This window comes from Vespula pensylvanica, chromosome 2, assembly GCF_014466175.1.
Source record: "Vespula pensylvanica isolate Volc-1 chromosome 2, ASM1446617v1, whole genome shotgun sequence".
Lineage (NCBI taxonomy): Eukaryota > Metazoa > Arthropoda > Insecta > Hymenoptera > Vespidae > Vespula > Vespula pensylvanica.
The window spans coordinates 14,965,396-14,988,157 of NC_057686.1; the positions used below are offsets into that span (position 1 = coordinate 14,965,396).

Here is a 22,762-nt window from a genome sequence, read left to right on the forward strand (position 1 = left end):
TCCAGCATGACTTTCGTTCTACCGACTGCTCGTTTTCCAGCTACTTCTTTCTCCCCTTGGGAATTTGTTCGATGATAACGGAATGCGCCATAGAAGAAGAAAACCGACGACTTCTAAACTCCTCGCATAAGTGGAAAATACTGATGTATTTTTCTCTAGTCCAATGTACATATATATATATATATATATATATATATATATATATATAGACTAAATATATGCTTATAAATCTCAATATTCGTTTCTCATACATAACAACGATGATTATAAAACATAAACATTTTTACAATCGTCGGTAATATGATTATTTTTCCACGTAGTAACATTTATAACAGAAGCAGGGAAATTTACGAGATCGTTCGAAAATCTATGGATTATTCTCACGAGAGACACATCGATCTATCGAATAGTCGTCAATACGATACGTTAAAGAACGTTGAGATGTTTCAAGATATATTGAGGTCACGATCATGAAGACAGGTGCATAGATGAGATGTACATAGTACATGAATGTATATCTGCGTATGCTGGTCTACCAAATAATTCGTCGGACGGGAATTCATCTCAACGGGGGCGCATCTGCTGACTGTAAATCAATAACAGATACCTGCTGTCGCGTAATTTGGCTACCGTCGCGTAGAATATGCGTACACTCTGTCTCTCTCTCTCTCTCTCTCTCTCTCTCTCTCTCTCTCTCTCTCTCTCTCTTTCTCTTTCTCTCACACACTTCGAACATAGTACGCACTGAGTTCACCCCCTGAGGGGGTACAAGCGCCCCATGGCGCCGTAAGATAAATTCTCTTTGGCACTAATAGCCGTTAAATATTGGTTATGCACTTCATGGCGCGTGAACGTGGACGCGCAGCAGCTCGTATATAATTTAGTAATCGCATTGCCATGATGCGCCCACCGGAGTACACTATCGCGATGGTCGCTTTGCGAGAGGCACCAACTTCTCGTAAAACGGACTCTGGCTACATTCCTCAGGGAGTCTTCTTTTTATCGCCTCGACCATATATCACGAATAAATATTGTTGTTAGAAACGAATACGCGTTTCTATGTAACCGGGTAAATTCATTATGCGTAAAGAAGCTTCCATATCGTCGAAATGAAAAATCTTAGGAAAGTAATAAGATCGACGACCTTACGTACGATTAAAAGAAAAAAGGAAAAAAAGAGAAAAATAATAATTCAAAATCTTACTAAATTATTCGGAATATTTCTCTTCGTTGATAGCATGCACTCGAATTTTTCGAGTTGGCAAACGAGAAAAAGAAAGTAGTCGAAGTCGCAATACGATCAGACAGTCTATCCGAAAATTTATCTCAGTGGATCGAGCCTGACGGAGCATAGGAACCACTCGAAAATATTGTCGTCTTGGCGACTCGTACGAGTTCGAAGCTGAATTTTCCGGAATAACGAGGAAGAAGGGAAGAATCGACGTTCTTACCACCATCTCTCTCATCCCATTTCTCGGTACCTCCGGCTATTCTATTCGAAAACGTTCGAACTGTGAGAAAGAGGTAGAAAACGTCGCTGTAGTTCGAAAGCCAAACTTTCGGAAGAAGCGTTTGCATTTAACATCGACAACGTTGTATTCACCCTAATACCCACCATTCACATAATGTATTATCCTTTGAGATCAGCCATTTTAGAAGTGTCACTTAGCAATTTTCGTCTTAGTTGTTGTCGTAAAAGCTTCGATTAAGAGGAAACGGTAAACAAATCATAATATTTGAGAAGAAAGTTACTCGAAAAGCAAAGACTACCCTCGTTATCACTCTAGACGCATAAATTGGCCCGAAGGAGAGTAGATGTGGCCAAAGAAAGCTTGCCGAAAATCAGGGAGACATTCGTTAGGTTGCTTGTATCACGTGCTCTTGTCAATCCCCTTTACGTCAAGTTCAAATATGACTTGCTCTTACGCTTCGTTCTCCCTCGCCAATTTTATTTCTCTTTTCCTCTCTCTTTCGCTCTCTAACCTGTCTATTCTAAGTAGTAATAAGCTTAGATACGGGCCATTGTCTCACAAGGCAAATTAATTTCGAAGCAATATCTTTTCTGACGATTTGATCTTGACGAATCGCAGTTCGGTTGACTCGTACCCGATATTTTTCACTTTTTCCATTCTTAAGAAACTTTTCCTTTTTTCCAACTCGAAAGTATTTAAATTGAAGAGAAAACCGAGATTAAAAGAGTCTTTCGTAGGATTTATCGTCGACAAGGGTCGTCGTCGTCGTCGTCGTTGTTTTTCCCAAGTCTTAGATGTGTCTAGAAACGAGCGATCGTTTTAACGTTCATTTATGTTACGCTATCGTGATATATGGTTTCTTGTAACACGAAGAGAAACGGACTTTGCATGGCTTCGGTGTGTACTCGGCGTACAACAGTTTCCGCCGTTGTTAACGCAAGTCACATTACAGAATTAAGCATTGAATAGGTCTCCGACGAAGACAATTAGGATAGAACTTTTCGTGACTGAAAGGAATATTGTCAGTCTCGTTGAAGCTTAATATTCGTAATGGATACCTCTTCCTTCAGTCTCGTCTCTCTAAAAAATTAGAAATTTAAAAAACTTTAAAAATGCAAAACTTGAGGATATTAAAAATTTTAACGTTGGTATGCATTTAAAATACCTACATATTTTTAAAATTTATCTCGCGTGCAACTTTAAAGATTCGCTCGGATAAATAGAACATCCTGCCGGTATGTGACAAAATCGGTGCGGCTACAATTCAACGTGTAACGAAGGAAAACCCGTTTACGACTTTTACGATATAACGTTGCGAATTCGAGAACGTATTTGTACGGAAAAACCATATTATATTGAATTTGAACTAAAAAATTTCGAAAGACGTTTATCACGCCGGTTTAGATCGACGAAGATCCATGGAATAGCGTTATTCAAAAAACGTATAATCCAATTTATGCATCTTTTGTGTAATCATTAGTCTTTGAACTATTCAAGTATTTTTATTTCTTTTTAATATTTATCAAGCAAAGATATCGTTTCGTGCATCGAGATTTAAACGTATCAAATTTTCAACATTTCGCGATTCAGCATTATGTATAATAAATTACAAATAAATATTTTAAGGTCACTCTGTGGCAAATGGTAAATCGTGCGTGAAATGTGACTGACTATTAACTTAAAAGTTAAAACGTCAATACTATTCTCCAATTAACTTGTATCAGTCGAGCGTTTATCGCTATGTACAATGTCAACGATTCGAAGTTCATGTAGCTTCGATTTCGAGAACGTATGCTACAGTGACCCCTAATTGTACCTACATACCTCCAAATGTGGCGTCTGTTATGTTAAGCCCGATAAACGTGAACGTGTATCTACGTTCTCCGTCAGCAAACATATAACAATATATATATACATAGATCGATAAGCACGATCGCATTTACCTCAATTTTCGTCGGCAATTAGTTCTCTCACAATGACGTTTCTAATATATATATATATATATATATATATATATATATATATATATATATACACATATGTATATATATTTATATATCTATATATATACATATATGTATATAATTATATATATATATTTATATTTATTATTATTGTTGAAATTATTTTACATATTTGAATTCTTTGTTTAGATTAATATAAATTAGGAAGTTTATTTCATACTCCTGATATGTGTTTTTGTAAGTGTTTTAAAAAAGTACATATTTCGTTGAATTATGTATATATTTTGTCATAATTTGCTAATGAATGCTGTTACGAATGAACTGTACCAATATTATCCCACCTCTCTTGGCAACGCTTTTTAAAACTTTGCTTGAAGAAGAGTTTTCTCTCCTGATTGTTGCGTCTATGCCAAATGACGACTTTAATACGTTCGAACCACAATTTATACTCAACGAAGTTACTCCATCTCTAAGTTCAAATTCTCTCTCCATCACTATTACCGCACTTAATACTTAATATACCAGCCAAAATAAAACTTGTCTTTAAAAAAAAGAAAAAGAAATGTATGTAGGATAGAAAGTAGAATCGAATACAATTTTGAGAGAAGTTATATATCTTTGAATTCTTATCGTATTGACGACATGAATTTAAATGGCTTTTGCAGAAATAGCAGAGATTACCGAAATCGCGAAAAAAGTCAGATTGTACTATAAATTATATGATTGTGATCGGTACTTTCATTTCGCTTACGTCACTCTTACAATATAATCGTCTATTAAAGTATTTTTCTTGATGTAATATTAACAAAGATCTTTAATGTCGTGTTCGTAAAAAAACGATGATTCAATGTATTTGTTCGTAAACATTTGTAAATAAATTGTATTCCATTTTCTACTTCCGAGTATATTATAACATACTGCTTATAAAATCTTTTAAAAATTGATACATAAGAAATAAAATGTATAAACTTTTTTTAAATCGTATATAATTTAAACGTTTCTTTTCGATCTAAACGTTCTAAAAACGATATAAATTTAATTACGTATAAAACAGTATTTAGAATTACTCAGCAATTTAGAGCAATTTCAAGAGAAACGAACGACTAATCACGTTCGTTCGATTTGACACCCACCGTAACGTTCCTATTCGAATTGTGTGACAGTATCATTACGAATCTCGCAATGATCGCGTTGAGGTAGACGTTACGCGTACGCGTAGCGTTACGTTCAGTCGATCCGCTCATTACGTTTCATTTGTCTCGAGCCCATGAGCGCCATTTATGCGCGGCAGGCATCATTAACCCTTTTAGTGCCGGATGAGTGAGCTATCGATCGTTCCTACGAATCGTACGGATTCGATATATATTTCTGCTATCGTACCCAACCATTTACACGCTCGCGATACGATCGTGCATCGTAACATTTCCAACGTCGTAACGTTATCTCTTTCTCTCTCTCTCTCTCTCTCTCTCTCTCTCTCTCTCTCTCTCTCTCTTTCTCTCCCCCTGTCTCTTTTTCTCACCCTTTGAAACATTTCAAATGAAATAAAGAGAAAAAGATAGCAAGCGAACAGTACCGAAAACCAAGCGACATTGATCGTTCAAACGAAAGGGATACTAGGAATTGTCTGTCCTCTTGTTTACTATTGCATGACGTAACGCGAATAAAACGAGAAGATGAAAAGAGAATTATTGTTTACGTATTTTCCCCTCTCTTTTTTTTTTTCTTATCATTAACTACCTAATCTCTCTCGATAGATTAGAAGAAAAGATATTCATACGATATCTGATACATCAGCTTTAAATAATTAAATATTGCTTCATCTGAATCTCGATAATAGCTTTCTCAATTTTCAATAACTTCGATAAGAGCACGTAGATTGACGTTCTAATTTGTAAATATACGAGAGCTTCATAATTTATTTGGAAGCTTTCATTTAATCTTCCTACGTAGTATTAATTAAAGAATTTCCTCGTACCACCCACATATCGATCGATTTATTTTATTCCCGTTACGATTCGAGAACATCCTGCTACCATCTAACACTTCTCTCAGAAACATCTTGTATTATTTTACCGTCGACCATTTTGATTCCAATAGAATTATTTCGTTCTGTTTACAACTTCGAGTTTATCGTCGGTTGATAATTTTACTTATATTTGTCTTTGTAAAATAAATTCACGCGTAAATTGAGCGTTGTTAAAACGTTAGAAATTCTAAGCACACGATTAAAATTTAATTCATTTGTGTAACTTATATCGTCTCCAAATGATACGTATAAAATATCAAAGTTGAACTGTTAAATCGTATTACGTAGACGTATGTATATACTCCTGGCAAATATGTATTTATATTACGTAAGAGTTATGTTAAATATAATAAAATAACGTGAACAGAGGTAATGTACATATTTAAAAGAGATTTTAAAATATATCCATTTTGTAGCATATATATATGAACGGGTGATCGGTAAAATATAATGTACGCCATTTAACTTCACATGTTAATGATTTATTAACTTATTTTCACATACAATAGTATTATGCGTGAACGATCAAACATTGTATAAACAAAATTTACAAAATAAAGTATAAGTCTTTACAGCTAAAAGCTACTAGTAGTAGTGGATCACATAGCTTCATACTTTTTCTCGAATCGACAAATATTGTCGCACCCGAGCCTATCCATTTTTTTTTTTATTTTATGCTCTATCTCTCATGTGTATATATATATTTATATATATATTTATTTATTTATTTATTTATTTATTCATTCATTCATTCATTTATATATATTTATATATTTATATATTTATATATTTATATTTGTATTTATATATTTATATTCATATTTATATATATAAATATTATGCCAAATATTATTAAATAAGGTAGCTTTGCTAACTTTCTCCCTAGAATCGGGGAAGGGTGGGAATTCATAGTACATATGTATATTACACTCATTTAGATTTAACGGCCCTTCTATCTTGTAAATATAAAATTATCATCTCTTAGTATAATACCACTGACAATTGATATAATATGTATAATATTAATATTTATATTATACACCGAAAGTACACTCGTCGCGGTCTTAAATTTGTTTATTTATTAACGCAATCACGGTAAGTCGTTTTGTTTTACGAGTTTGACCAAGCTCTTTGCCTCTTCTTGGTATCTTTTCCGATTAGATATTCCATTTACCACAGAAAGGATATCTTTTTTTCTTTCTCTCGCTTTCCACTCTTTCTCTCTCTCTCTCTCTCGCTCTCTCTCTTTTTCTCTATACCTGTACATTTTACGCACGTTTCTCTCGTTTTTCTTTATATTTCTCTCAAAACTCAACAAGCGAACGAAACGCTCCGTAAATATTCTACCTTTTCATAAATAATAATAGCAATAAATATTCGCCGAAAAAACTCGTCGATTTCTCTAACTCGCGTACCGAATAATTACTATCGTTATATAGCGCTCCGAAAAAATTGATCTCTCTTTTTTTTTTATCACGGTTTATTTCGCTCCCTTTCTCTCTCGTAATTTATTTTTTCTCTGTATTTTTCGTCTAACTCATAATTAATTTGTGAACAATCTTTAGACGAATCGCTACATAGCCGAAGATGCAACGTAACGCAAACGTAGACGACTTTCGAGATATTAACAACATAGGCCATATTTTTCTTTTCTTTCTTCCCTCGTTCTTTCACGTTTCTTTTCTATTCTTAATTTCTTTTCTCTTTTTTTTTCTTTTTTTTTCTTTTTTTTTTTTATTTTTTACAAAATGTTCTCTCGAAACTCGTAAAGCTTCCTGCTAAACACGTAATTATCCAATCACATAAATCCTCTTTCGTTTATCCATCTTTTCATCCTTTCTTTCTACTTTCTTTCTTTCTTTCTTTTTCTTTCTCTTTATCTTAGTAAAACGCACCAACTTCGGTTTTCAATAATGCGTGAATCGACCAGCCGTTGTACGGCGTGATTGCTGATTAATTACCATTAATTATTTAATAAGGCGTATTTATATATCTATTTACAGTATTGAAAATATACAAAGGACATCGGCACTACAGTATATATTCTCGAATTTAAGACGTTTGATTCTTGAGTATATGTTTACTGAGGTAAGTCTTTACTGATTCTTTTTTTTTAAATTACGTTTTCCCATCGGCGTTTCGTATTCTCTCTTTCTCTCCTCCACTCTCTTTCCCTTTCATCCTTTTTCTTTTCTCTTCTTCTTTCTTTCTTTTTTTATTTTGAATACTCTACGAAGGGAAAAAAGCAATCGAAATTGATTTATATCAGTCGCATCGATGGTCGTCCGATTGAAAAAAAAAAAAAAAAAATAGAAAAGAAAAAATGTTGAGGGAGGACTAAATATGTTCTCTCTCCATTATTTCGCGTTATGCGAGTCATTCGAGATGATTAGAGCGAAAGGGATTATTAAGAGCGATAAAGATAAGAATTTGTCTTATTCTTAAAACGGTCCCATTGCGACTACAGCGATACCAGCCATTTACATTATATATGTTTCTTCTTCTTCTTTTATTTTTATTCTTATTCTTATTCTTTTTCATTTTCTCATCTCATTTTCTTTTTCTACTTTTTTAATACAATGTGCAAAACGCTTAGAGACTTTTGAAAATCGTTGTCGAGATCGGTGATATGTGTTTCGCCACGTATCGAAATCAGACGCACGAGCTTTACGAGGTCACGACAAAAATCGTGAGTTTCTTCTTTTAAACTCGCTTCTTTTTATTTCTTTACTCTTCTTTTTTTTGCCTCTCATTCTTTTTTCTTTCTTATTCTCTTTCTTTTTTATCTCTCTCTCTCTCTCTCTCTCTCTCTTTCTGTTTCTCTCTCTTTTTTGATATCGTCTAAAATTTCTACGAACCGAACTGTACGGTTAGTGTGCGTGACAGCAAAAGGTCGAAATCTAAGGTACCAGGTAAACGAGACGAAATCTATGCTTCTTGAAAGACTCCATGTACATGCGATATCGCAAATTTTTGATTTGCTCTGATATAATACTTCCTTATTTTTAAGGAGACACTTTATCCGATAAAGAAAGCAAATATGTATATATATATATATATATATATATATATATATATATATATATATATATATATATAAATATGAACCATATATACATATATAAATGTGTGTATGTATGTATTTATGTATATGGTATAAAGCTTCATTTCGAATAATCGACATCACTTTTCATGTTTTCGAATCTCTTATGAGAAATCGAATCAAACCTTGCTATTTTCGTCTGTGTTCGCTTTATACTTCTTTTTTCTTTACGCTCGCATCTTTTTTGCTATCTGAAAAATTCGCTGTGACATCTCTCTCTCTCCCTCTTTCTTTCTTTCTTTCTCGGTGTGATTATCATCGACATATTTACAAGCACAATATATGTATATATATGTATATATATATATATATATATATATATATATATATATATACATCGCTAGAAAATTGTTACAGACCCGTTTCATATTTTATGTTAATTATGTTGCGGACACGGTATGCAAAGTTATGTGTTTGTCGACTTTAAAAGAAACTCACGGATAATAATGTATGAAAGACATGAATTGAAAATCGCGCGACAGTTTTCTTTTTTATTTATTTTTTTTTATTTTTCCATTTTTGATACTTGCATCTCCTTTATTGTCTATCGTATGTTCAATCGCGACGAACTTTTCTCTTATTTTCTTTTTTTTTTTTTTCTTTTTAATACTACATCTAACCAAATATTCCTGCGAGATATACTCAAAATCTTCCTTCCCTTGCTAGCTATATAACGTACGTTAATTACACAACTTATATAAATTTTTCATAGTAACATGTTTTTTTTATGTTTTTTTTTGTTCTTTTTTTTTTGTATTTTTTTATTTTACGGTAGATACTTCGACGATCAATGACCACGAGTGATAAAAATTTCTAAGCAAATATCCGAGAACTTTTTTCATGTTTAATTATCTAAAATGCTCCCGACAATTAATCCTTCCATATTATAATCATTCCATGTAAAATGCGATCAACGAGTTAAGGTACACCATTAAAAGCGAATTCAATATCTCCTTCGTTTGTTCCGATTAATTAAAAAACTTAAATACAATACTTTCTTCGTGATAACGTCCAATCGGCGACGCGTATCGCTCTTTTCTATATATACAAATCCGATTAACGGAGTATGTACTTAATCGTATTTATAAAATTATTATGCCGAGATTGAAAATATTTTTCACGAACCATCCTTCCGTTAGTTAAAATGGTCGAACATGTCGAATCAATATTTATAATAATGGTGTACAACGCGAGGTCGTATCATTAAAACGATCCTTTCCGCCTACGCTTGCGTCTAAATATACATAGATAGCTTTTTAATAAAACCGATAGCTCGTATACTATTTCCTTGCTATAGATGTACATACACGCATTGATATCGATCGGTAAAATAGTATTCGAGAGTTTTACGCATTGTATTCGAAATATTCTTATCGTTAAGGATAACAATCTTTTTTGTACGTAAAAATTTCAATTCAGAGTGATTCGATGAAAGTATCGCTAAAATCTTCGTCGATCGTAAGCGTAAGTCGGAAAGGCAATAATATTATAATTATCGAAATTTGTTTTTTTTTTCTTATTTTGTTCTCTTTTTTTTTCCTTTTTCATTTCTTTTCTTTCATTGTTATTCTTGGAACCTTGCCGAGAGAAAAGTATTCATATTTATATTGTAAACAATATTCGACGGAAATTCGCCTATATCCGTTTCATATACGATTTTATCGTTTGGAATAAAAAGGACATTCTATGTACAAGCGCACGTATATACGTATAAGTATATACTATATCTATGATATATACACGCTCAGAATTTTAGGATGGAAAAGTCCGTAAAAAGAAAAGAGTCTACGGGCTTTTCATTGTTATCAATCCATAAGTCATTAATTCATTGTTTTAAGTAATCGTGAAACGTCGGATATAGGCCAGTCGTACGTCGGCCATTGATTTTCGTACGACGGTAGAGACATACATACATATTGTTCCGATCACGCGAATACATTGTGTGCATTTGTTTCTCTTTTTTTTTTTCTTTTTCTTTTTTATCTTTTGCTTTCATGTAAAAACGATTTTCATCATAAACTAGCACCATTGGAATAATAATAATTCGCGATTAATCGAACGATGAATTTAATCTTTTGTCCAAAGTTGAAATTGATCTCATTATACCGGTGAACGTCGCAAGATCGTAACGAGCGAGATCTTTGATCGTTAGTTTCGTAGTCGTTGTAACGAACGAACGAACAGGAAGTAACGATCAATTATGCGAGTGGACGTCGATGAAAAGCCGAGAGCTCGGTAGCCGTAGACACGCCTGATATAAAAAGTGTCCCCATGCTGCCATTAGAGATTAGTTCTCCTTTCTCACGGCTCGTTACTTCGATTCCGATCACTCTGATTCTCATCTCCCCACTTCATATCATTCTTTCTTTCTCTCTCTCTCTCTCTCTCTCTCTCTCTCTCTCTCTCTCTCTCTCTCTCTTTTTCTCTTGATTATATCGACATAAAACTTTTCTTCGTTCGTTTTTCTTAGACTAGTTAGGCTTTTCCCGATGACTTTTGCACGCAAAGGAAAAGGAAAAGAAAAGAGGTTACGTCTTGTAGAAAAGGTAGAATGAGGAATGAGAAACGTCGGATTATTATATAGACGATCGCCTATACAAATGCGGTAACGATTAATCTCCCTTTGCTCTGGAACGAGTGACAGCCGACAAAGGGAATACTTTTATCAGCGATCAATCGCAACGTGGAACAACTGAGAAATTCTTAATTGAAGGGTATCGACAAGAAGCGAACGACGTCAAGGTAGGTATGCGTGTCTCGATTTTTCGTTTCAAAGAAACGCGATCGGGAGAACGTGTTCTTCGATGCTAATCAATCGTAAAGGAGCTTTCAGGACTCTAGACGGAATAAATAAGGAGTAAGAGGAACGAAGAAAATTCAAAGATTTTTCTCTTCGGGGCCGATTAAAAGAAGGAATGGATAATTATAAGAAACAGCTATGTGCCATTTATATCGTTCGATATTCGAATTAATCGATTTTTCCTATTTCCGAATTATTCTGATCTACGACAGGCGAATAAGTTGTTATAAGTGAATTATCATCGACATTGCTTTTGATCGGCTTTTCCATTATCCAAACTTGCTCCCATTGATCTCTTGGACGATCTCTTAGAGACGGCATTGCCAGCAGGACTCCTCGTGGTCGTGGTCGGACTCGAAGAAACCTTCGATGATCTTCTTACCGCTGATGCCGTCTTCTCTCGATGATGCGACGATTCGCTTATCTTGTCCAGTTCCGCCATAGCCTCTTGTATCGCATTTTCCAATTGCATATTCAATTTACGACTTCTAAAAAACACAAGGGTCAAGCATAAAATCGTAAAGTTAATCGAGTAATAGGCCTTGGAATGCCGCTTCGATCGGCATACGATTAAATAAAATTATATAATAATAATAATAATGATAATGATAATGATAATGATAATGATAATGATAATAATGATAATGATAATGATAATAATAATAATAATAATAATAATAATAATAATAATAATAATAATAATAATAATAATAATAATAATAATAAATAATAATAAAAATAATAAGAATAATATGATCGGTGTATCAAGCAAAAGCGAAACGAAAATCTAAACGTGCTACGAAAAGGGTAGAAACAATCGCCGTTAAGAAAAAGATATATGTATATGAAATAGTAATACATATATAATTTCGTTTCTTATAGTTTTCCAAATATTTTATCGTTACTTTTTTTAAATGATTCGATGTTAATTCATCGTTCCTCGTAGATTTCGTTCGTTGCGCTTACGATAATAAAAGCTGCGAGAACACGTAAAACAAAATCGATTTATATTATATGAGTTAATTGGCTGTTGGTTTGCTAATGAATATTGCTGTATGTTTACTATCGTTTCACGTGATCATTTTTAATTTATCAAACATTCTTCTCTTTTCGCATGGAAAGAAAAATGCGTTCCTTTTTTTTTTTTCTTTTTCTTTAAGTAACACAAGTCGATAAAAATCAGCAACCACGTACAACAATCTACTTTCATACCGATGAAATTGTCTGCTAAGAACAAAAGTTTCTTTGGAAAACAATTTGTTATATAGATGAGATTTTGTAAAAAAGACTCGATCTCTTTGCTAGAGATCTGATAAAGGTCGAATCAAACTCACTTCCGAAATTTTTTTCGGGCACGATGGTGTGCCTCGAGGCCTTCGGAGAGCGACTTGAGGGCCTTGACATCGACTTGGGTGAGAGTGCCCCCTCCCCCGTACCAACGGACCCCAACTGTCATCGTGCCCGGTGGACCCAAGGACTCGACTTTACCCGGCCAAGCGGGACTCCCCCTTGCTGCACCCCACACGAGTTCACCCACTTCCAGTTTCCATTGCTTTTTCTCCTCCACCTTTGTCTCGGCTACTGAGGATTCCAAAGAACGATCCTTTGTTTTTCTTTTTCTTATTATCTTTATCTACTTTTCGTTCTGTATAAACGGGGCTCGTGGCTCGTTTCATATTATACATGGTGCGAGAGGAATTATTATCGAGATATTGGAAGGAAGACAAATTTTTTTTCTTAAATTGGATTTGTGCAGACTATTGAAATATTGACTATTCGGACACTTGTTGCAAGCTCGTACATATTTAGTTTATGAAGTAATCTTAACTCTTTGCACTTGACATTTTTTTTTATAACATTATCGATCGATCGAAATAATTTTAACATATCATAAAGAAATTGACAAATAAATGTTAAAGGACAATGGAAATTATTTGGATATAAATATCGTTTTGTTTGATATTAATAGCAATATATAGTTCATTGTAAATTATCTGTTATCGAAAGTTTAATCATTTTTGTGTTTTTTTTTTTTTTTCTTTTCTTTTTTGTTTATACTCGAGCGCAAAGAGAGAAAAAGCTTGGTATTTTGAGACTACGATATATTATAAATTATCATAATGCATGATAACTATTATAATGTTTTGTGATTTTGAAGATTATTTTGGACATAATTAAATAAATATCAAACGAGTTTACAGAGTCCTTCGCCATTTGGATGTTAATTGTTGTTTCAGATGTGCAGCGCAAAACAACGTAACGCTTAATTATGATTGCGGTGCGTGTCACAGAAAAATTAGTCCCGTAGCTCGTACTGCCTTGGTGAATTGTTAGAATTTTACAACTACGTCTTTTACATCGAGCCGTACATTTGTCCATCCTCCGAAATGTGCTTCTTGCTTCGCGCGTGTGCTCGTTAAAAATAATTAGTTGCATCATTCACTGATGATAAGGCGAAATCAGAAGTGGGATAAAATATATCGGGTTGTTCGTGTGAGCACATGCAAGTGATTCTATTTGTATTTTGTGTTAAATCTTTGTTAAGAAAAAAAAAAAAACTTCTTCATTTTAATTACTTGAAAAATAATTATTGATATAAAATATACTCGATTCTCGATTGGAATTATTTTAAATTAAAATTAGAACTTTAAAGGACTGAGTCAAATCAAAATTTTAAAAATGTAATCCGACAAATCCAAATCATGTCATTATTATAACCGTCATATGAACGTATTTAAATAAAATTCCTATGACGCGATTGAAATTCGATGAAATTTTTTAAAAGCCGGATTTGTTATAGAATTTGTCAATATTTCACCCACGACGTATTGCGCGCATGCCATAGCAATTATGTACAAAAATTATGTGAGGATGAATATATACAGGTAACGCCGTAAATCGATGAGCCACACCCCCTACAAAGTGAACTTATATGTGATTGAAGCCCCCTGGCCACACAATTCGATGTGATTGCGAGAATATGATATTAACAAACCTGACAGCCAATTAGTAAACGCAACGAAACTTTGACGTATATTATTTACATATAACAAGTAACATTGTTATTTTATGTATTTTACAAATCTAATACGCGAACAATAAATGAAATCCGTTTAGTACTGACGTCACTTACCTGTTCCGTAAACATTCGTGCGAATGTAATTAATGATAAAGCAGCTTTATGACGAAATGTTATTTGTTTGTTTTCTCTCGGTTCTCTACTTACGCACGCGATATCGAATTACGTGCGTAAATAAGTAACTAAGTATATATGGATTTCTTTTTTTTCTCTTTTTTTTTTATATACCGTAGGATAAAAGAAAGATAAATGGCCGTTAAAAGTTACAATCGTGAATACAAAATGAAGAACTTACAAACACCTCCAAGCGATTACAAAAGCAATTTACCATGCAGCGAATAAGCGTACCACATGAATACGCGCATTATACTAAACATGCACAAGCAAAGAAAGACCGTCATCGTTCATGCAAATATCAATGCAAATGTGAGTTTGAAGAGCGTCTTATAGTACACATCGCGTGGCATTTCATAATCAAATATACTCAAATCAAAGAGGCATAACCGATAATAACATTCCCCTCGTACCAAATTTTTTCGTACGTTTTGTAATGTGAAAATCAATTTTGCAATAATCACGTCCACGTGCTTATTAAAAAGTGACATATCATTAAGAATATTTTTAAGAGCTCGTAGAAAAGATTGGAATAGATTAACGAGTATTATAATAAATATTCAAGATCTACAGAAAAATTTACATTGCCTTGTTTGCGCTAGTATTTTTAAAAGAAGTATTCCGGCATGTAGAGGAATTTTCAAAAAAAAAGAAAAGGAGGTTTCGACAGAAAAATTATTAAAACGAATGCGTCCTTTTTAAAACTTATCGTACTCGAAAAGTTTCTGCAAGAATACTTCCTTTCACGAAAGAAAATTAATCTAGCTATTGACGTTTAATTAAGATCTAATTGTACCGTACAAAATACTGACCATCTTGGTCTTCATGCAGGGTGGAATGCATCGAATGGATGGACTCCAGCTTTCGCTTGATTCCTCGGCCGAGGGCATGTTCCCTGCCCTCGCACCTCACCGTGCTCACCACACCTTCCGCTTGCTTCAACGTCTCTGACGTATAGATCTGTCAAATACAACTCGATCAACTCAGGCACAAGCTTACCAACCGCATGCTAATATCATATCAATAATAACACTTCCAACTAATATTCGCATTAAACCATGTGTTTTGTTTCTCTTTTCAGCAATAGCGTCATCATTCTTTCGAATCGACCGAGCATTGATAAGAAAGCACACGAATATCAGATCACCCGGATCTCTCTTCAACATTTTGTTGTTTTATCGTTAAAACTCGTTATCGTTACTCGAGAAGCTCTTTAAAAATCAATAAAGACATAGGCAACGTAAAATCTAACGTAGAACAGTTACAAACTTAAATAGCACCGCGCTTACGAATAAAACGAGTAAGAAGGTGGTACGTTTGATCGTCATTCTTTCATTTTAGCATGCAAACAAGAGCGATACGAGATAAACAAACTCAAACTTTTTAACGCATGCTCATTGCAAGATTTTTTTTTTTCGTCACAAGGTATGTATGTGTGTATATATATATATATACACATACGTGTGTATATATATATATATATACGCATATATATATATATATATATTATATCATTCGATTATCAGAAGGATATTGTTCAGCAAAAGATTTATTTCTTCTCATTATAAAGAACCATGGATCTTTTCGAATAATCCACTAGCACACGGTTAATAATACGCTTACATTATTGCAATGTATTTACGTTTTAAATAATAACGCTATAGATGATCGAGCATATATGCTCCGCGTCGCAAAGAAAAAAAAAGACGCGCATAAAAAGTAAAAGTAACGTTAGATACAAATTAATTACAAACTTAATGTTAGCGATTTATGATGGGTTCGCAATGAGTGTTTCGCCATTTATCCGCGGCTGCCACTGTGGAACCTATTTCTCTTAATATACAAATTCAATAAAGTTAATCGATCGACCGTACGAAAGAAAGATGCTATTCCTCCAGCGAGGAATCACTCTCCTCCCCATCGTCACCCTCTTGGGCATATGCAAGTTGACTGTAAACGTAAGGATTTATATACGCCTGTTTGTTTGGTGAATAATTTACGACAGCAATGCCACTAGGGTCAGACCTATAATTATATAAATGAGGGTAAAGACCGGGTGCAGCTATACCTACGCCAATGAATTTTTGACAGGCAACATTTTGGGGACAATAGGGAATATTTTCTCGTTCCGAAGTTTTATCTTCGGAATTTTGATCGCTATCTTCTTCGACGATATTATGTTGAAGTTCAAGATCGCAAGACTTAGGATCGAATTTATTCGCGTGAGGTAGCATAGTATAATGAGCATGATCTGGCACTAAGGCTTGCTGCCGATACACGTTTGTATTAGGCACGTAATGATGACTATGATAGAGGATCGGTTGATAATGCGCTTGTCCTACAACAGGCAACGGATTATTGACATCGATCTCTTGATGAGAGATATCCGTTATTTCTTTAGGGACGCTCAGCTGATCCTCCAGTGGAGAGTGGTCCATTGTGTCTGAATAAATGGAATGATTTGGTGATGATGTGTCCATATGCTCCTGTGAGTCAGCGTATGTGTTTTCTGCGTGTGTCGTATCGGCTGGCTGATGCATGTCTATTAGAGCTAGATGACGGTTACCCTGTTCTACATGGGTACCAACCTGGATCCCAGTAGTCACCGTCGATTCCACGTAAGTCTTCCCGTGAAGATTGGGTTGACTTAGTGTGATCTCTTTCGTGGTAACACCCTGAATCCTCCAATCTTCTGACGCCATCGTGATGTCACCAGAATCAGGTTCGCTGCTTGACACGCAATGAACCATGGGCTAAAACCATACGATTAAAAAATTCGACTTCGCGCTCACTTAAATTAGTCCTTTAAAAGTAATAAGAAAAACGAATGTACGACCACAAAAGGAATAATTATTACTACGTATCGTAATGTATTATATCTAATAATGCATTATGCGCATTGCTTCTTATATTACCGTAGATGAAGAATGCTGTCTGGCACTGATCGGTGGCGCGGGAGAAGCTGCTCCGTGCGTTGTCGTGTCGACAGCCGGACTGTTTGACCGCTGACTATTTCCTGGACTATGCGTGGTCGTATCTGGTGGAGAACCCTGTCTCATCATCGCCGCCTGTACTATATTTGCCTGATTACCAGCTGTTTGAGTCGATACGGAATGCCTCGCCATCAACGGACTGTGTTGATCGATTTGCTGTCCCGTTTTCTCGACAACGGAAGTACTGCTACTAGCAAGAACATATTGCTGTTGTTCCATGCTTTGATCAGAGGTAGGAGAATTAATGCTATTTTTTGGAGAAGATGGCGGTTTTCCTGAGATCATGCCCGAACTTAGAATATATGGCTGATTGTGATCGAGATTTAAAGCTGGATCAACGGCCCCTGCATTATTCGAAGGCGCTGTCTGAAAATTTGGTATCTGATTGTTCGATACCATAGTGGTTTGTTGTTGAACGATCGTTGTATTTTGCTGAACGAAAGTTGTGTTCTGTTGATTCGGTGCTGATGAAACGGCAATATTTTGGGTGGTCCCGCAAGGTACCATCAACGTTTGGCCGTTCATTTGTATAAATTCCTGTTGGCCCTGCATATTGGGTGGCCTAACCTGAGACGTATTAAATGTCACCTGCTGATTGGGACTAACATTGGCCACTATTGGACTCAATTGATTCCCAAAAGACGTCGTTCCGTTTACTAGAAATTGACCACTATTGGGAGACAGGAACTGTGCACCAGGACTGTGCTGTTGAATGATTTTGCTGCCAGTTGCTTGCGGTGCTCTGATCACCATCCCAGCCGGTCCAGCTGCCAAAATACTTTGACTCGGACTAAATATCCCGCTATGACTTTGCACCGGCGTAAGGACGTTCTGACCATTTACATTTTGTATTTGTAGCTGCATTCCTATATTTCCAGTATCTTGCAACAAAGTTGCAGTACCGTCGGCAGACATGACCATACTTCCTATTCCAGGCACGATAAATTGTTGGATGGTAGGGAAATTCTGTACCATTCCAGCTGCTCCATTCAACAAATTAACCGGTTGCAAAAGATTTATTTGTTGAGCAGGTTGAGGATTTGTAATAATCTGTTGAGTGTTAAATTGCGCGGACGTTGCACCGGTTTGACCATTCATGACCAATTGAGCGGGTGCACCGCCTTTGCCAGGAACAATTGTAAGGGCCTGCAACATCGGCCCACCTATGCTCTGTGTTTGGAAATTTTGCTGTGCAAAATTCGATTGCGATTGCATAAGCATACCCGCATTTTGTTGAGACGAAGCAATGTGAAGCATCGACGCTACGGTTTGAGGATTGGTCTTTCGTTTTTTGTACGCTTTCTTTTTACTCAGCGCGGATTCGGGTGAAAGTAGAGCCGGTTGACGGTTCACGATACCCTGATTTGTACTCACGTTCCTCGTCACATCTTGATTTGCGTCTAAGATGGACTGAGCATTTTGTATAACGTTCCCGGTAGCAACCGTGAGATGAGGTATTTGTACATTTTGTCCAATACTGTCCATCGTCATAACACCGGGTTGAATAAGAACCGGTGTTTGTATAGCATTAACCAAAACCGTCGGTTGTCCTATCACTTGCTGAGCTACACCAACTGCCGGTATAACTTGACTAACTGCTCCAGTTACACTAGTGACCATCGGCGAAACGGATAATGGTGGCATTGAATTCGTATTAGAAATGATTTTTGGTGGTGGCGGTGCCATCACGCCGTTAATAGCAGACCCAGTGCTTGCCATTATGAGCTGTCCACCACTGGACACTAAGATATGCCCGGGTGGCAAAGTAGATCCGGTTGGATGCTTCAATATACCACCAGATGTAAGAACATTGTGAACTTGAACGTTCGATTGCGGATGTTGCTGTTGCTGAGCATGCTGTTGCTGTTGTTGCTGCTGCTGCTGCTGCTGCTGCTGCTGCTGCTGCTGTTGTTGTTGTTGTTGTTGTTGTTGTTGTTGTTGTTGTTGTTGTTGTTGTTGTTGTTGCTGTTGTTGTTGCTGTTGTTGTTGTTGCTGCTGTTGTTGATGCTGCTGCTGTTGTTGTTGTTGCTGCTGTTGATGCTGCTGTTGTTGTTGCTGATGTTGCTGTTGTTGAGTCTGTGGCATTGGTGAATTAGTCGTCGCTTGAGGTACCTGAATACTACTTACTACACTCTGAACCATCTCCAATGGTGACTTCGATACTGTGATCGTCGACGATTGACTAGGTGTAAGGGGAATCGAATGCGGATGATGCGCCGTTGTCGACGTCGCTGTTACATTCACGAGAGCGGGCGGTGCCGTTGTTGGCTGCTGAGGTTTATTGGAAAGAATGTTTAAAATAGCAGGGTTAGGCATCCCCAAGGGCGTATTTATAGATACGGTCGCCGTATTCGCTCTTCCAGCAAGCACAGACGTAATTGTATTACTACTAACCGTATGTCCGCTTGCCATAGTCGTTATCACGGACGACGTACTGGTAAAAGAATTTAATGGTATCCTTGAAACTGTATTCACTGTATGTGGATGTGGTTGATAGCCATCTAGCGATAGCTGTCTCGTACTGACAGCCTGTCTTTTTGGTAGCTGAGACGTTATATTGTCCATAGGCGTAGAATATGTTTGAGAAGGAGACGTACTTGGTGAAATAGCGCTGGGATTATTTGCGACTGAACACGACATTTCCAAGTGCTGTTCCAAACTGTTATTAGACGATGATTGCGAAGGCTGCGGTGCCTGAGGAGTTAACGGTTGAGTTGCAAACTGATTCGACGAAGATGGATGAGAATGCGGAGTTAAAGGTTGAGATGGCAATTGACCAGACGACGATGCAAGAGAATGGGGCGTCGGTGGTTGCGAATAACTATGCGGGGTCGATGGTTGGGACGAGGTTAAACTCTGTGGTGTCGCTGGTTGAGATATTCCAGGTGTCGAGGAAGCAGGGACATCCGAATTGGCTGGACTATTTGTACCGATCGGTGAACCGTGACTAGTACTAACAGTGCCTCCTTGAATAGGTCTTGAATCAATTTGTTGTTGACTCCCTTGATATTTCTCACCAAACGTCGACGATGTAACAGGATCCTCCCGTTGATCAGAATGCAATACGTATTGTCGATGTAATTGCTGTTTGTTATATTGATCTTGAACGAAGGATTGATTGTCACCACTGCTAACACAGCCATGGCACGGGCTACCGTCGGAATCGATGGCACCGTTACTAGACGTCGGCGTCATACTGCTGTGCACCACTACTGGCGAAGTGGCATGATTTTTCACAGAATTAAATGTTGTACTTGAAGGACTGGCAGCAGAGGAAGGCTTTGGTTGTGCAAGATAGGGATTACTTGCTGTATGAGTACTGTGATTCGTTTGTTGTACTTTCGGGCTGTTCAATATGGCCACTTGAGTGTTATTAACGCCAGTTTGCCGCGATATAGTACTATTTAGTAAAGCGGTTTGCTGTGCTAAATAACCACTAGGATCCTCTAAAAATGAGGGGCCACTGCTGTTAACCGTGGAACCGATTTGATCGCTATTCTGTTGCGCTTTATCATTAAATTCGTCAATTGGACTTGGTATCGGCTGATCAAGACCATTATTACTCCTTATATCCGATGCACCATGCTGACGCTGTTTTTTCATCATACTCTTACTTGACTTAGCTTTTTTCCTCGCTACCTCGTCCGTCCAGGTTGACGTCTGTGGAATGTGATGATGAAGAGGAGGAACACGATCAAAAGAATTGCAAGTGATATTTTGGACCGTAGTTAATGAAGACTGATTAGTCGTGACAACCGTACGATTTTGTTGCCACGGGGGTGTTCTCGTGTTAAAATGTATATTTCCTGCTTGTCCGCTAGTTGGTCCCATACCCGATTGTACTTCTGTAGCATGGTTAATAGTTGGACTTCTTCCCGCGTGGCTGACTAAAGTGTATTGTTGTTGATGACCAAATTTGGCTTCCACAGTCGATATCTTCTGAGTATCAAAGTTTCTCGCTGGATACTGAACTTGGCCTTGCGTATACATTCGTTGTGCATTTTCGTGAGGATTATTTGACAGATTTCCATTCTCAACGATTTGATGCCGTTGCAAGTTATGATTATGCATCAACAGCTGTTGTTGCTGTTGCTGTTGTTGTTGCTGCTGTTGCATTTGCTTAGCACTTAAATCATCTTCCGTAGCTGATTGCGTACGACCATGTCTATTTTGCATATCGGAAGGATTGATTCCACTCATAACGGACCCGCCGTTAGATTGCTGTATAATATCCATCGTATGATGAGATAATTGCTGATTAGGATACTGAGCCTGCACGCACATTTGCGACAACTGTTGTTGATGTTGCTGCTGTTGTTGTAGTTGTTGTATTTGCATTTGAAATGGATCGATAGTTTGAGTCTGCATACCATGCTGATCCTGTTGCTGTTGTTGCTGCTGTTGCTGTATCTGATGTTGATGTAGCTGGTGCTGAAGCGGATGAAGTACAGGTTGCGACATTTGCGAAGATTGTAAATGATGCACATAACCTTCTTGAGGAAGTTGTGAATTATAATTTCCTGTTTGCTGTTGATCCATTTCCGATGTTAAGTGCTGCTGTTGTGGCGGTTGCATATTGTGTTTTTGAATTTGTTGTATGTGGAGCTGTTGCTGTTGGTTCAAGTGCTGTTGTTGTTGCTGCATAACGTGCAAGGATTGTTGATTCAACTGATTTATATAATGAGGAACTTGCTGTTGCGGCAATTGATTCACTACAGCATTGGGATGTGGTTGCTGTTGTTGCTGCTGTTGCTGCTCCTGATGTTGTTGCAACAACGGCATGTGCTGCATTTGTTGATGATGAGGTAAAAGTTGCTGAGGTTGCTGTTGCTGTTGATGCTGCGATAAATGCTGCTGCATCAGTTGCTGTTGCTGTTGCTGCTGCTGTTGCTGTTGTTGCTGCTGTTGCTGTAGTAATAATTGTTGGTGCTGTTGCTGCAAAAGCTGCTGCTGTTGTTGGGTCATATTATTGAAATTAGTACTTTGCTGATTCATAATTAGCGGATTTCCCATTAGCATCCCAGGCATATTGTGCTGATTTAACCGCTGTTGAGCGTTTCGTGCTGAACTATTCACGTCGTGATTTTGAGAGGGTGAATTTAACGATTGATGGCAGATTTGTTGATTGGGTTGTTGCATCTGCAAATTAGGGATCGCGATCGGCCACACCTGCAAAGAAAAGTGCATTTGTAATAAGCCATTATTATC

The 22,762-nt window shown here is 36.6% G+C and overlaps 1 protein-coding gene across 9 annotated transcripts in view; it reads right to left on the bottom strand.

Annotated features, from left to right (window-relative positions):
- Positions 1-10,963: 10,963 nt before the first annotated feature.
- Positions 10,964-22,762, bottom strand: part of LOC122626963 (polyhomeotic-proximal chromatin protein-like) — a 229,925-nt gene continuing 218,126 nt past the window's right edge. For 3 of the 9 annotated variants that reach the window (XM_043807593.1, XM_043807601.1, XM_043807602.1), the window contains 3 exons: positions 19,523-22,723; positions 17,477-19,435; positions 16,093-17,314 (listed from right to left, as the gene is read on the bottom strand). In XM_043807593.1, the coding sequence (XP_043663528.1) occupies positions 16,448-17,314; positions 17,477-19,435; positions 19,523-22,723 (6,027 nt within the window). In that variant the 3' untranslated portion in view covers positions 16,093-16,447. Of the gene's footprint in view, positions 11,857-12,702; positions 12,950-15,373; positions 15,522-16,092; positions 17,315-17,476; positions 19,436-19,522; positions 22,724-22,762 lie in introns of those variants that run through there. The other 6 variants (XM_043807594.1, XM_043807596.1, XM_043807599.1 and 3 more) reach the window with 6 other exon arrangements.